General features: G+C 36.2%; 1 protein-coding gene across 2 annotated transcripts in view; it reads left to right on the top strand.

Annotated features, from left to right (window-relative positions):
* Positions 1 to 15,900, top strand: part of LOC101883122 (phospholipid-transporting ATPase ABCA1) — a 157,656-nt gene that overhangs the window by 75,303 nt on the left and 66,453 nt on the right. Inside the window, exons 12-15 of one of the 2 annotated variants that reach the window (XM_073907702.1) lie at positions 560 to 757; positions 5,973 to 6,181; positions 7,464 to 7,640; positions 9,406 to 9,628. In XM_073907702.1, coding sequence (XP_073763803.1) covers positions 560 to 757; positions 5,973 to 6,181; positions 7,464 to 7,640; positions 9,406 to 9,628 — 807 coding nt within the window. Of the gene's footprint in view, positions 1 to 559; positions 758 to 5,972; positions 6,182 to 7,463; positions 7,641 to 9,405; positions 9,629 to 14,491; positions 14,715 to 15,900 lie in introns of both variants that reach the window. The other variant, XM_073907701.1, reaches the window with a different exon arrangement.

The following is a 15,900-nucleotide window of genomic DNA, read 5'->3' on the forward strand; positions in this document are numbered from 1 at the left end:
GTGTGTGCGTTGTGCATCAGTGTGTGGAGTGACATGTTTTTATCCTCGCAGGTTAGGACAAGGAATGATAAAGGAGAGGGTGGAACTGCAATTTATGATAAAAACGTGTGTGTGTGTGTGTGTGTGTGTGTGTGTGTGTGTGTGTGAGAGAGAGAGAAAGAGAAACACAGAGAGACAAAGAGGCTTTTGCAGAGCTTCTTTCTGACGCACTGAAGACCAACAGTGCCACCTAGCTTAAACACACACCGAGCAAGAGCAGACGGAACACACACACACACACACATACTGACTGACTCTGTGTGATTGTCATGTGTTTGGATCAGGGATGTTAAGAATGTGTTTAGTATGAGCATGTGTGTGTCTGGTACTAAGATGGTAGTACTGCCATACATAATCAAAAGCAAAGGAAGTCTTGTGTGCTGTTGAACAGATGAGTACAAATCGGAAGAAATGGGAGCAATAGGGGACACATGTAGATGTTTGGATAGTTTTGGAGTGAATCTTGACTCCCGACAGGTTTACTATGCTCTGAATGATTGTGTTTTCTTCTGTATTGCAGGTGCTGCTGAAGAACCCGGTTCTGGCAGTGGTTCTGGACCAGACACTGGAGAACACTGGCTTCTCCTCAGCTGTGATCAGTAATTTCCTATTCAACGGGCCGGAGTCAGAGCGGCCGGCGGGAATGCCTTCATTCGACTGGAGGAACGTCTTTAACGCCACGAGCCAATCAGCACAGCAGCTCACGCAGATCCTGAAGGTCTGTCTGCATTTACTGAAGGGTGTTACAAAGTATTAAAAGTTAATTTAATCAATTTAGAGAAATGTAAGGCGCTTAAAAGATATTAAACGATTTTACAAGGCATTAAATATTGTATATTTTTATTATACAATGTATAGTTGTATGCTAACGTTTGCCTGAATTTAATATGTGAACATTACGATGCTGGATAATTTATGAAATCGATAAAATCCCACTAACTTTGACATCAGGCGTCTTTGTTTGCTGCTATAGCCGTCCTCTGCTGGATAAGCATTTTTATTCAGTATATGTATATTTTAGTTTCTTACGATCAGTATTTATTAAATATACTGTGTGTTAAAATGGCGCCAATGTTACCAGTGGCGACCTAAAAGTGCCGATGAGGTTTTAAATTGTATGGAAAGATTTTTTAAAGGGTTTTAAAAGGAATTAAATTAAACTCTGATTCCTGTATATACTCTATACTGACAATACTTCAGCTCAATTTAAATATTTTAGTTTAAGTTACGTTTTAGTTTGTTACCTATGATTCTCAAAACATAATTCGCTTGCTGATCTGCACAAGCGCTGTCTACTCATGTACAATAAGGACATGTTTCTGAAACGTACAAAAAATGCACTCTAATCTGAAATGTACAACAAAACGTATTCTAAGTCACGAATTTCAAATTTACGAAATTGTAGACAGCGCCCTCTAGTGGATTCAACATCTGAAACGTACAAAAAACGTATTTATAGTAAACATATTTTAGATTTGCAAAAATGTAGACAGCGCTTTCTAGTGGATTTGACATCTGAAACGTGCAGCAAAATGTATTCATAGTTAACATATTTCAGATATGCAGAAATGTAGGCAGCGGCCTCTAGTGGATTTCTATTCAGAAACATGCAAGTTAAGTTTTAGTTTGTTGTCCTTGCTTCTAAAAACACTTCGCTATCTGATCTGTACAACAAGAACCAACTTTTTTGTATATAAGAAGCATGTGTGTCTGATATGTACAAAAAACAAATTCTAAGCAACGTATTCCAGATACACAAAAATGTAGACAGCGCCCTCTAGTAGATTTGTCTTCAGAAATGTACAACAAAACATATTCCAAGTAATGTATTTCACATTCGCAAAGTTTTAGACGGTGCCCACTAGTGGATTTGCCATCTGAAATGTGCAACAAACGTAGCCATAGTTTAACATATTAACATATTTTATATTTCGCTAAAATTAATACAGAGGTGCATATTTGCAATTAGTCTGGGCTGGAAAGTTTAGTTTATTTTAATTTATTTTCTTTCATTTCCCAAAATGCCTTTACCTTTACCGCTGTTTCAAGGCAAAATTTGATTTTAACTTCCTGCGAAGTCCTCCAATATAAAAAAACACCCACTAGTGGATTTGTAATCTGAAACTTACAAAAAAGCACACCCTAAGTAACATATTTCAGATTACCAAACATGTGGACATCGCCCACTAGTGGATTTGTAATTGGAAACGTACAACACAACACACCCTAAGTAACTTATTTCAGATTTGCAAACATTTGAACAGCGCCCTCTAGTAGATTTGTAATGTGAAACATACCACACAACGTATCCTAAGTAACATAATACAGATTCGCAAATACTTAAACTTCTCCCCTAGTTGATTTGTAATCTGAAACGTAAAACAAAAAGTACCCTAAGAAACTTATTTCAGATTTGCAAACTTTTAAACAGCACCCTCTAGTGGATTTGTAATTGAATTGTATGACAAAACACACCCTAAGTAATATACTTCAGATTGGTATACATGTATACATCGCCCTTTAGTGGATTTGTAATCTGAAACATACAGCATGGCGTACCCTTAGTAGCTTATTTCAGATTCACAAACTATTAAACAGCGCCCTCTAGTGGATTTTTTATCTGAAACGTACAACACAATGTATCCTAAGTAACATATTATAGATTTGCATGTATTTAAACTTCGCCCTCTTTAAATTTGCAAACATTTAAACAGCGCCCTCTAGTAAATTTGCAATGTGGAGCGTACAACATAACGTACCCTAAGTGACTTGTTTCAGATTCGCAAACTTTTAAACAGCACCCTCTAGTGGATTTTTCATTTGAAACGTAAAACACAACGTATCCTAAGTAACGCATTGCAGATTTGTGAATATGTAATCTTCGCCCTCTAGTGGATTTGTAATCTGAAACGTACAACATAGCGTACTCTAAGTAGATTATTTCAGATTCGCAAACTTTTAAACAGCACCCTCTAGTGGATTTTTTATCTGAAACGTACAACGCAACGTATCCTAAGTAACGTATTATAAGTTTGCAAACATTTAAACAGCGCCCTCTAGTGGATTTATAATCTGAAACGTACAACATAGCGTACTCTAAGTAGCTTATTTCAGATTTGCTAACTTTTAAACAGCGCCCTCTAGTGGAATTTGTACTGAAACGTACAACCCAACGTATCCTAAGTATCGTCTTATAAATTGGCAAACATGTAAACATCGCCCTCTAGTGGATTTGTCATGCAATGTAACCTAATCGGAGCAGCATGTTTCAGGTTTCACAGATGAAATGTTGGCTGATTCACATGTCTCCAGTGAGCCTGGATAGCTTTATTATCTTTATGTATTTACTAAGTATAAAGTCTTTAAGTACGTTTATTTCTCTTCCAAAGCAACAATCCTGTTCCTCAACTAATCTCAGATTTGTCCAGCAGTGGTGCGTTCATTCGTCTGTACTCATTTCCTTCAGCTCTGCTCACAACAATTAACTCAGGTTTCATTCTGCTTTTCTCTCCGTCTTCCCCCCCTCCAGCCTTTATCTGTGCTGATCTCTTCGCTCTTTTATCCTCGTTTTTGTCTGAAACCCGAGCAGAATTGTGATGGTGTCGCCCAGGGGTGAACAATCCAGGCCGGCAATCAAAAGGTTACAGGTTTGAGCCTTGCAAGTGTTGATCTGTAGCGCTGAACTGTGATTCAGACTCACCGGAGCTGTAATGAGAACACTTTTCATAGGATGCAGCATCCCTCCAGCTCTGGTGTCAAAACACACTGTTCAGCACGTCGTGATGCCGATGATCACAGTCATTAATTTGCGCTGCGTTTCATTTTGTGATCAGGGAATCAAAGCACAATGGAGGAGAGTCTGATCCTGCGTGTGTCTGGATCTGAACAACACCATAAATAAATAGTGTGTGGCGGGAATCAAAGCAGCTCTCGACACTTGTGTTGATCAAACTGTTACACCACTTCTTCGGGGCTTTAGCGTCTGGAAAGAAAACAGCTTTATTGTCTGCAGAGTGTAGAATAACATCATTGTTGTTAAAATATATTAGATATAAGATAGTGTAAGGGTTGAAGATGCGGCGTCATGTTAATATTACTTAGCAGACTCATTCTGACTGGATTATGCAAGGCAGCGAATCATTATTTGGAGACTCGCTCTGACTGAATCATTTGAATTGGTGAATCATTAATTGTAGACTTGATCTGACTGGATAATTTGAATCAGTGAATCATTAATTGTAGACTTGATCTGACTGGATAATTTGAATCAGTGCAATGTTTACTGCAGATTCATTCTTGCTGAATCATTTGAATCAGTGAGTTATTAACTGGAGATTCACTCTGGCTGCATAAATTGAATCAGTGAATCGCTAACTGAAGACTCACTTTGTCTAGATTGTTTGAATCAGTGAATCATTATTTGGACACTCGCTCTGATTTGATTATTTCAGTGAATCATTTTCTACAGACTTGCTCTCACTGGATTATTTGAGTCAGTGAATCATTATTTGGAGACTCGCTCTGACTGAATCATTTGAATTGGTGAATCGATAATTGGAGACCTTATCTGATTAGATTATTTGAGTCAGTGAATCATTAATTGTAGACTTGATCTGACTGGATCATTCGAATCAGTGCAATGTTTACTGCAGATTCACTCTTGCTGAATCATTTGATTCAGTGAGTTTTTAACTGGAGATTCACTCTGGCTGCATAAATTGAATCAGTGAATTGCTAACTGAAGACTCACTTTGTCTAGATAGTTTGAATCAGTAAATCATTATTTGGAGGCTCGCTCTGATTTGATGATTTGAATCAGTGAATCATTTAATACAGAATTGCTCTCACTGCATTATTTGAGTCAGTGAATCATTATTTGGAGACTCGCTCTGACTGAATCATTTGAATTGGTGAATCATTAATTGGAGACCTGATCTCACTGGATTATTTGAGTCAGTGAATCATTAATTGGAAAATTGATCCGACTGGGTCATTTGAATCAGTGCGTTGTTAACTGCTGATTCACTCCCGTTGAATCATTTGAATCAGGCAGGTATTAACTGGAGATTCACTCAGGCTGATAATTTGAATCAGTGAATCATTATTTGGAGACTTGATCTGACTTAATTATTTGAATCAGTGAATCATTTATTGTAGACTTGCTCTGACTGGATTATTTGAATCAGCGAATGATTATTTGGAGACTTGATCTGAATAATTATTTGAATAAGTAAATCATTTACTGTAGACTTGTTTTGACTGGATTATTTGAATCTGAGTTGTTAACTGCAGATTCCCTTTGGCTAAATCATTTAAATCAGTGAGTTGTTTACTACTGATTCACTCCCGCTGAATCATTTGAATCAGGCAGGTATTTACTGGAGATTCAATCTGCCTGGATCATTTGAATTAGTGAATAGTTGACTGAAGACTTGCTCTGGTTGGATCATGTGAATCAGTGAATCAATAATTAGAGTCTTGCTCTGAATGGATTAAGTCAGTGAATCAATAGTTGGAGGCTCATTCTGACTGAATCATTTGAATCAGTGAGGGGTTAGCCAGAGACTCAGTCTGGCTGGATTATTTGAGTTAGTGAATCAATAATTAGAGGCTCATTCTGAATCAGTGAATTATTAATTGGAGACTTAATCTGATTCAATCATTTGAATCAGTGAATCAATAATTGGAGACTCAGTCTGACCGGATCATCTGAATCAACGAATCATTGGAGACTCATTCAGACTTGCTCTTATAGGACCATTTGAATCAGTGAATCATGTACTGCAGACTCACTCAGACTGAATCATTTAGATAAATGAATCATTAATTTACAAACTCTGAGTGGATTGACGAAGTAAATTGTTATGTGTGTGTGTGTGTGTGTGTGTGTGTGTGTGTGTGTGTGTGTGTGTGTGTGTGTGTGTGTGTTTCAGTGTTTTGATCTGGATAAGTTTGCCAGTGTCAGCACCGAGGCTCTGCTGGTTAATCAGGCTCTGGCGCTGCTGGATCTGGACCGGTTCTGGGCCGGTCTGGTGTTCACTGATCTGGGAGACCCCGGTGATCCTCAGCCTCCAACACACATCAGATATAAGATCCGCATGGACGTCCAGGACACCGAGAGGACCGACAAACTCAAGGAGAGGTCAGACACACATCACACACACACACACACCCACACACACACACACACACACACACACACACACACACACACACACACAAGTAACATACAACAGAGACTGAAAAACACGAGTCTGAGGGGGAATGAGGACATCATAGAGGCGGGACACATCAAGCTGATGCCAAACACACACAGACGCACACACACACACACACACACATACACACACATACATGCAGACACACTCAAACACACATGTAATAGAACACATAGATGCACACATACTCAAACACACACGACGCACACACCCAGACACATGCGCACACACTAACACACATGTAAACATACACACACACACACACACACACGCAAACACACGTAAGCACACACACTCAAACACACACTCAAATACACACACAGATGCATGTACACTCAAACACACACAGACGCACATGCTCAGACACATGCAGACACACTAACACACATGTAAACACACACACACACACACACACACACACACACACGCACACACACACACACACACATATATATATTTATAACACTCAGACATAGACACACATGTAAACACACACACACACACATATATATATTTATAACACTCAGACATAGACACACATGTAAACACGCACACAGATAAGCACAGACAGACAGACACACACACGTAGACACATACACTCACACACTCAAACACACATGTAAACACACAGATGCACATGCACTCAAACACACACAGACACGCACGCATGCACACACACGCAAACACATGTAAACAACATGTAAACATACACACATACAAACACAGACACACACACACTCAAATACACATGTAAACACACACACACTTAAACACACATTTAAACAGACACACACACACATTCAAAAACACATTTAAACACACACAAACACACACAGATGCGCACACACACTTAAACACACATGTAAACACACACACAGATGCAGACACACACACAGACGTAAACATTACACATTCAAACACACAAGTAAGCACACTCACGCAAAAACATGTATACAAACTCACACACACATATATACAAACAAAAAAACATAAACACAAATGAAAACACGCATGCAGATGTACACACACAGATGAACACATGTAAAGATACACAAACACGTGCACACACACACATCCAAACACACATGTAAACACACACGCACATGCACACACAGACACACACATATAACTAAAATATACATATAAGTATGGTCAGCAAGCATGTGCTGAAGTGTGTGTGTGTGTGTGTGTGTGCGTGTGTTTCAGGTCGTGGTCTCCCACAGCACGTGATAACCCCCTGAATGACCTGCGGTATGTGCGTGGAGGATTCGTGTACCTGCAGGATATGGTGGATCGAGCCATTATTAAACTCCAGACGGGGGTGCAGCAGACGCTCGGAGTTTACGCTCAGCAGATGCCCTACCCCTGCTACATGGATGATGCGTAAGAGAACACTACTTGCTCTGTTTGTATGGTGTGTGTGTGTGTGTGTGTGTGTGTGTGCGTGCATTAGTACGTTTGTGCAGGTGTGTGTAAATGTGTTTTTGCATGTGTGTGTGTGCATGTATTTGTGTGTTTGTGCATGTGTGTGTCTGTGTTTGTGCATATGTGTGAGTGTGTGGTTGTGTATGTTTGTGTGCATATGTGTGTGTGCGTGCATTTGTAAGTTTGTGCGTGTGTGTGTGTATGCATCTTTACGTGTGTGTGTGCGTGTGTGCGCATGCATGTGTGTGTGTGCATTAGTGCATTGGTGCAGGTGTGTGTATATGTGTTTGTGCATCTGTAAGTGTGTGTATGCATGTGTGTGCATATGCGTCTTTGCATCTGTGTGTGTGTGTTTACGCATGTGTGTTTGTGTTTATGTATGTGTGTGCGTGTGTGCATGTGTATATGCGACTTTGCATCAGTGTGTGTGTGTATATTTGTGTTGGTGTGTTTATGCATGTTTTTAGTGTGTGCGCGCAAATGTGTGTGCATGCATTTGTGCGTTTTTGCATGTGTGTGTATGTGTGTGTGTGTGTGTGTGTGTATCAGGTGTGTGTGTTAAATCTCAGACAGCTGTAGTGTTGTAATGGTCTCTGTAAGTGATGCAGGTTCTGGATAAAGCAGCTCCTCTGCATCATTACTCCATCTCATGTTCTTGCGTCTTTAACGTCTGTGAGCTGCAGAACAGAAGCTCGGTCTCTGTTAGAGTTTTGCCTCTGTGGCTCCGGGATTTATCAAATCTGCAGTAAGCCGTCCGTTCGCTTCTCCTATTCTTCTCTATGACAGTTTGTTGGCGGCCACTTAAAACACTCAAACTATGCCAACTTCTGCTCATATAGGTGTGTGTGTGTGTGTGTGTGTGTGTGTGTGTGTGTGTGTGTGTGTGTGTGTGTGTGTGTGTGTGTGTGTGTGTGTGTGTGTGTGCGTGTGTGTGTGTGTGTGTTTTGAGCCAATCACTTGAGCTGGAATTGACATTTAACTAATGTTGCACCACAGTTACCCACAAATTGTGTCTTTTCTTTAAGTATTATTAGTTTTGTTAAAATTAATTAATTATCTACTCACAATCGTGTCCTTCTATATAACTTTTATAATACTTTGAGAAATGTCAAGGCTGCACAATATATGAAAAATCATCATAATAATTGTAAATGTGTATAATATATAAATACAGTAATAAGTATTTGCAATATTCGTATCGCAGAGAGGTGCGATTAAATTATGCATGCATCGGTTGGTGGCGCTTTAAATGCAAATTAGGTGCTGCCCCGCCCCCTAATCAAATTCATTTTTTTTACATTGTTTATCTTTTTATTTATTTTTATTTTATTTTTATTAAATTTTTTTATTTATTTAAAATTAATTTATTTTATTTATAATTTATTTAATTTATTTAAAAAATATTATATATAATATGATGATATATAATTATATATAATTATATATATATATATATATATATATATATATATATATATATATATATATATATATATAACATTTTTGTTTATCAGTTTTAAATTTTATATTTTTATTTTAAAATTTATTTATTTTATTTACTTTATTTTTATTTTATTAGATATTTTTATTTAATTTTATCTATATTTTTTATTTATTTATCATTATTTTTTATATAACATTTTTTTTTTTTTTTTGATTTGATTTTCTCCCTCGTGAATCGTTACTTCAGCTAGTGAATGATCGGCTCTGCTCGCCCCTGCAGCTTTGTTTCCGCCATCGGTACGATGTTGCCCATGTTTCTGGTTCTGGCGTTCAACTATTCAGTGTCGGAGATCATCAAGGGTCTGGTTCTGGAGAAGGAGCGGCGACTAAAGGAGGTGCTGCGGGTTTCTGGTGTGTCAAACTCCACCATTCGCCTCTGCTGGTTTGCAGAGAACATGATTCTGCTGATGGTTCCCTGCGCACTCATCTCAGTCATGGTGAAGGTCAGTGTGTCGTCCCCGAAAATACAGATCTGCCAATCAGAGCGCAGCAAATATCAGCCAATCAGAATGCAGCAAAAATCAGCCAATCAAAACACAGCAAAGAGAAATGCATTGGGGATGTGGTGGAACGGGAGATTGGCATCATGGATGTGCAGCCGACAAATCTGTCGCAACTGTGTGATGCTATCCTGACAATATAGAGCAAAATCTCTGAGGAATATTTCCAGTAGCTTGTTGAATCTCTGCCCTGATGGATTAAGGCAGTTCTGAAGGCAAAAGCGGTCCAACCTGGTACTAATAAGGTGTACCTAATAAAGTGGCCGGTGAGTGTAAGTCAACATGCACTGAACTATGGCCTAAACACAGACTATACACTCACAAAAAAAAACCAGATCTGCCATTTTCCGAGCAATTCTGGATACAAAGTATGAGAAATGACTTTATTAATCAAAATCATCCTGACAAACAGAGTTGAAAGGCTCGGTAATGTATCTACAGCGTCAGAAATGAGGGTGTTTTTATGGAGAGGTTCACGCTCATAGAGTGCTTTTGTGGTTTTTGATGCTCATGATGGCGCTGGAAATAATAATCATAATTACAGGGAAATGATTATTCCAAAATTGCAGCAAATCAAGCAGAAACGGGTTGAACTTTGATTCCTGTAAATTGGGTTATTATGCTGATTTGTTATGCACAGTATCAGATTGTTGATGATTTAGAGTCGACCTCCTGCGTTTCGCCGCTGCCTGCCTCCGACCGTTTATTGAAGAGATTTTATGTTTTGGTTATTGCTGTTTGTTCTTTGGCTTTGTGGATTCGCCGGTTTCACACTTACAAGGTTTTTTGGGGGGCTTCAGTGGTGTAAAGCTGCAGTTTAGTGTGGCCATCTTTGAATTATTAGAAAATAATGCACACAGAGGGGAAAAGATAAATAAACATGATTGCTTGTTAGTTTATTTGCATATTTTTTTTCATGTATTATGGTCATTATTTTTATAATAATAATAATTATTATTATTTAGATGTGTATTTATTTTTCATTAAATATTATTATTATTTTTATATAATTATTAATTTATATTTAATTTTTATTATCATTATTGTATTATTATTTATTTTTTAAACATTTATTTATTTTAAATTTTGTATTATTATCTGTATATTAACACTATTTTTTATTTATTGAAATATTTTTTTATTCTAATAATTAATTATTATTATTATTATTATTATTATTATTATTATTATTATCCACATCATCATCATTATTGTTACTATTATTATTTAAATATTTATTTATTCTAATTTATGTATTATTACTTTTTTATTTTATGCACACGAGTTAAAAAGATATAAAAGTACATGTGTTTATTTATTTAATAATAAATTAATTAAATTATAATAAAATTATAAATTTTTGTCTGTTGTCATTTTTATTTTATAATATTTATTTAAATAAATATGTATATTTTTTCATTTATTATTATTATTATTATTGTTTATTATTATTTATTTAAATATTTATTCATATTTCATTTTTATTGTTATCATTTTTTATTAAAATATATATGTATTTTTCATTTTATTATATTTTTATTGTTTTATTTATATTATTATTTATTTATTTTAATATTTATTAAAATACAATATTCAGTTATTGTTAATTTATTAGTACTATCATTTTATTAATATTATTACTATTTTATTTTATTTTATTTTATGTATTATTCATTTATTTATTTATTGATTTTATCCATACAGGGTAAAACAATATACACGAAGTACATTTATTTGTTTATTTGTTTAATTGGTTAATTTTTCAGTTGTTATTATTTTTTTAATTATTTTGTCTATTTATTTATTTAGATTGAGTATTATTATTATTATTATTATAATTATTATTATTATTTAATCATTTTACGCAAAAGAATTAAAAAGAAATATAAATACCTTTTTTTATAATAAATAAATTAAATTATTATAATAAAATTCTTAAATTTTTATTTGTTGTTATTTGTATTTTATTTAATTTGTTTAATTATTTGTTGATCTTTGTGCAGCACTATTATTAACCAAATGCTGATTTATTTTAGTGTACATTATTTATAGGACACAGACAAGACCAGATAAGAAGCCTTGTTTGAGACTAGCGTACCGCCACAAACCAGCAGTAGAAGCAGCTTTCCTCTGCGGTGATATATTTCTGCGTCTCCTGAAGCAGGTTAATTTTGTTCCTCTCCAAGATGAAGCCGGGAATGACAGCTGGCCTGTTATAGAGCCATTAGAGGAGTCCTTATAATCAGCGGTGTGATTATTCAACCTCCTCAACCTTTTACCGTCCAAAACTCCTTCCCGCCTCATCGTTTCCATGGTGAAAATGGGTCGAATGAACAGTTTAGTGTAGAACTTAAAGCGTAGCTGCGTAGTGTAAATTGATGGGAGATTTTTGGTAATTGCATGACTGGGCATTTATTAAACGCATTACTCCCTTTTTTAGATGAACTGACCATTTTTAACACGCTTTAATTGATTGAAAGCCTCAGTGGATGAGCTGATGGAGTTGTGCCAGGCATGGATTTAGCAGCGGTGGTGGCGTCTGCACTTGGGAATCTACAGTAGGATGCGTTCACAGTTAAGCTTTTTGGCTGACACTTTTATTGAATAGGTTGCTCCGGAGGTTGCTTACACTCAGAATAAATTGATGGAATTGTTCACCCAAAAATGAAAATTACCCCTTTTTTAGCCGTCCTTTGTAACCGAAACACAAAGTAGTTTTAAATTTTATCCTGACTCTTTTTGCCATCAAACACAGAACCAAAGAGAACTTTGTTTGACTTATATCAGGGCATGTATTGCTAAACTTCATAGTTTGTAGTTGCATTAATAATAGTTGGGTAATTAGGCAAGTTACTGTATAACAGTGGTTTGTTCTGGAGACAATCCAACACTAATATTGCTGAGGGGGCGAATAATATTGACCTTAAAATGGGTTTAAAAGAATTAAGAACTGCTTTTATTCTAGCCGAAATAAAACAAATAAGACTTTCTCCAGGAGAAAAAAATATTATAGGAAATACTGAATAATGAAAAATTCCTGAATCTGTTCAACATTTGAAAAAGAAATCAATTGTTTATTTTATTTTAATGTATTGATGTTATTATAATTTTATAGTTATTTATTTAAATATCAATTTTTATTTTTCATTCATTATTATTATTATTGTTTTATTATTATTATTATTATTATTATTATTATTATTATTATTTAAATACTTTTCATTTATCATTATTATCATATTGTTATTTATTTATTGAATTAAATATTTATGTATTATTATTTATTTGTAACATTATTATTAGTTTTCATTTATTATTATTATCATATTATTATTTATTTAATTAAATATTTATGTATTATTATCGTTATTATTATTATTATTATTAGTTATTTTTCATTTATCATTGTTATCATTTTATTACTATTATTATTTAAATGTTGAATATTATTGTTGTTATTATTATTATTTTAATATTTATTTATTTAATTGTTTATTATTATTATTGTTATTATTATTAGTATTTAAATATTTTTGTTTATTTAAAAAGGTTCTTTTATTATTATTATCATAATTTTTATCATTATCATTTTTTATTTATACGTTTATTTCATGTGCTTGAGTTAAGATGAATAAATACATTTCTTTATTCTTTATATCACTGCAAATCACACCACTAAAACGATATAACTAAAGCAATCTCCACTGTGCAGAGCGAGAGCGCTTCTCTTCTGTTAGACTGACAGCGTATCATCGGTGATGTAAGCGTGCTCAGGCACAGTTCAAGACAACTGTACATAGTGCGAGTACGCCCTAAGACTTTCTCCAGAACAAAAAGACATATAGGAAAGACTGTGAGAAATTCCTCGCTCTGTTTGATCATTTGATAATAAATATTTGAAAAATAAATAAAATAATTTTGTACTCCACAGAATCTGTTTCACAGAATCTGAAGACCCTTCCAAAGTTAATGTGACAATGACATGTTGGTATCTTTTGCCTCTGTTTTTTTATGCCATGAGGCGCTACTCAGTCTCTGACAGCCGACTTCTGGAGGGAAGACTTATAAATATGAGTGTATATAGGTACTACAGTGTTGACATGTCTACTAGACCAGTCAAGATCCGTGCATCTGCTGTGTGGTTGTCAGCCTGAGAAGTAGCAGTGCAGGAAAAAGTATGATTTTTTTTTTCAACCTATGTTGTGTAAATCAAGAAGAGAAGCGGGCCACGTAGCGAACCCTGAGGTACACCAGAGATCGGTTGATATGACTGAGGCTTCTTTTGCCTCCGAGTTGCCCTGAAGGATCTACAGGCAGTGTACATCTCAAGACAGCAGGTTGAAGTTCATGTGATGCCCGATGGACAAAAGTAGCCAGTGATTTAGACTGCAGACAGATCCAGTCAAAAGGAAGACAGATGATCTCCAGGCGACTTTTGCCAGCCGGAAGGGTTTCAGTGACAGATATTCTCTGGTGTCCAGGTGAAATGATTTACAGAAACCCTGTTGTTGTTTTTGGGCAAGAACTTGGCTCGGCTGTGGGGTTAAGTATTGGAAAAATTAACACTATTGAGATAAGGATTACAAAGGCAAGCTATTTTTCTTGACGCACAGATGAATTGTTCACCACAAAACTTGCAATGTGAGCTAACGAAAGCAATATGGTTAGTTTTAATATCATGTGTGCTTTATTTTGCATTTTGCACCAAGTCGAAGTGAAGACAAGCTTGGTTAAGTCTATTATAGTAGTCCCAACGCGAGCTAACATAAGCATGGCTGGCGTCCTCATGCTTGTTTTGTTGTGTAGGTTTCTGCGCTCTCTGACGCGCTCCCTGCCCTTATACATGACGCTCGCGTGGATCTTCTCGGTTGCGCTGATAGTCAAGGGTGTGGTTCAGGAGAAAGAGGCGCGTCTGAAGGAGACCGTGAGGATGATGGGATTGAAGAGCTCCACCTACTGGCTGAGCTGGGCCATCAGCAGCACTTTACCCCTCGCCGTCAGCGCCGCACTCCTCACGCTCATTCTCAAGGTGATTAACGCTGATTTGCTGCCGTTCACAAACACTGCGGTCAAACTCTGCATCCGAGATCTGATCTGGAGTACAAGATCAGAGAGCTTGCTTTGCATAAATGTATGAGACACTGCAAGATTTAAGGAGAATGGTGATTTCTTACTTGCGTACACTGATATAGGAGGATGCTACAGTAGCTAGACCAGTCATACCAGGATGGATATTTACAAAATGCATCGTTTACTATTGGTTTTTACTTTATATATCCTAAGTAATATGTTTTCTTACTATCACAAGTATTTTTTGAGAACCAAAAAGATGTCCGCAGAATATCTCAGCGGTTAAGTTGCACATCTGGTCTTCCAACAGTCAATAATTGCTACCAAAAGCCAAATTCTCAGTGGCTTTCTTAAGTTCACTAACACAGTAATGTGAGGTATGTCCATCCTGAAATTAATAGTAGCACTATATAATCATGCTTGTAAAGCTGGTCCAGGATCAGATAATGCAGTGTTTGTGAATGTGCGGTTATGCGGTGAGCTCAGTGTCTCTGTGTGGGTTCGAGAAGATGAGATGAGCCCTGAATATTCAACTGCACACAGGATTTGCTCACCTCGACCCACCAGAGCCTGACGTTTGCCATTTCTACAATCACAGATCTGCTTTTAATCAGTGCCGTCTCTCTCCGTCGCTGCTCTTGACAGATGCAATGCTGTTTCTCTTTCAGACCAGCGCCTGTTATTGTGCTCTACAATTCTATGGAGTTGTTCTATTTATTGGATTAGTTCACCCAAAAGATGAAGATTGCCCAATAATTTACTCCCCCTCAAGCCATCTTTGATGTGAATGACTTTTTTTTTCTGTCAGACGAAGCCAGTCGGTGTGGTTATAAACTTTATCCTGGCTCCTTCATGCTATTTAATGGTGCTGGATAGGGACTTTTATTTTGAAGCTTCCTAAAAGTGCATAAATGCATGGTCAAACTACCCAATACACCGCCAGGCGGTCAACACATGTCTTATGAAGCGGATCCATGTGTTTTGGAAACAGAAATATATACAGTCAAGCCCTAAAATATTCACTAAAAGTATCTATTATTGGTAATTTGGTCATTTATATCCCTAATTTGGCAACTGCTAAGTGTTGACTGGAAATCGGTTTAAGTTTCCATTTATTAAAAAAGCAAGTGGTCCATTAAGAGTGA

Source organism: Danio rerio, chromosome 7 (assembly GCF_049306965.1).
Source record: "Danio rerio strain Tuebingen ecotype United States chromosome 7, GRCz12tu, whole genome shotgun sequence".
NCBI lineage: Eukaryota > Metazoa > Chordata > Actinopteri > Cypriniformes > Danionidae > Danio > Danio rerio.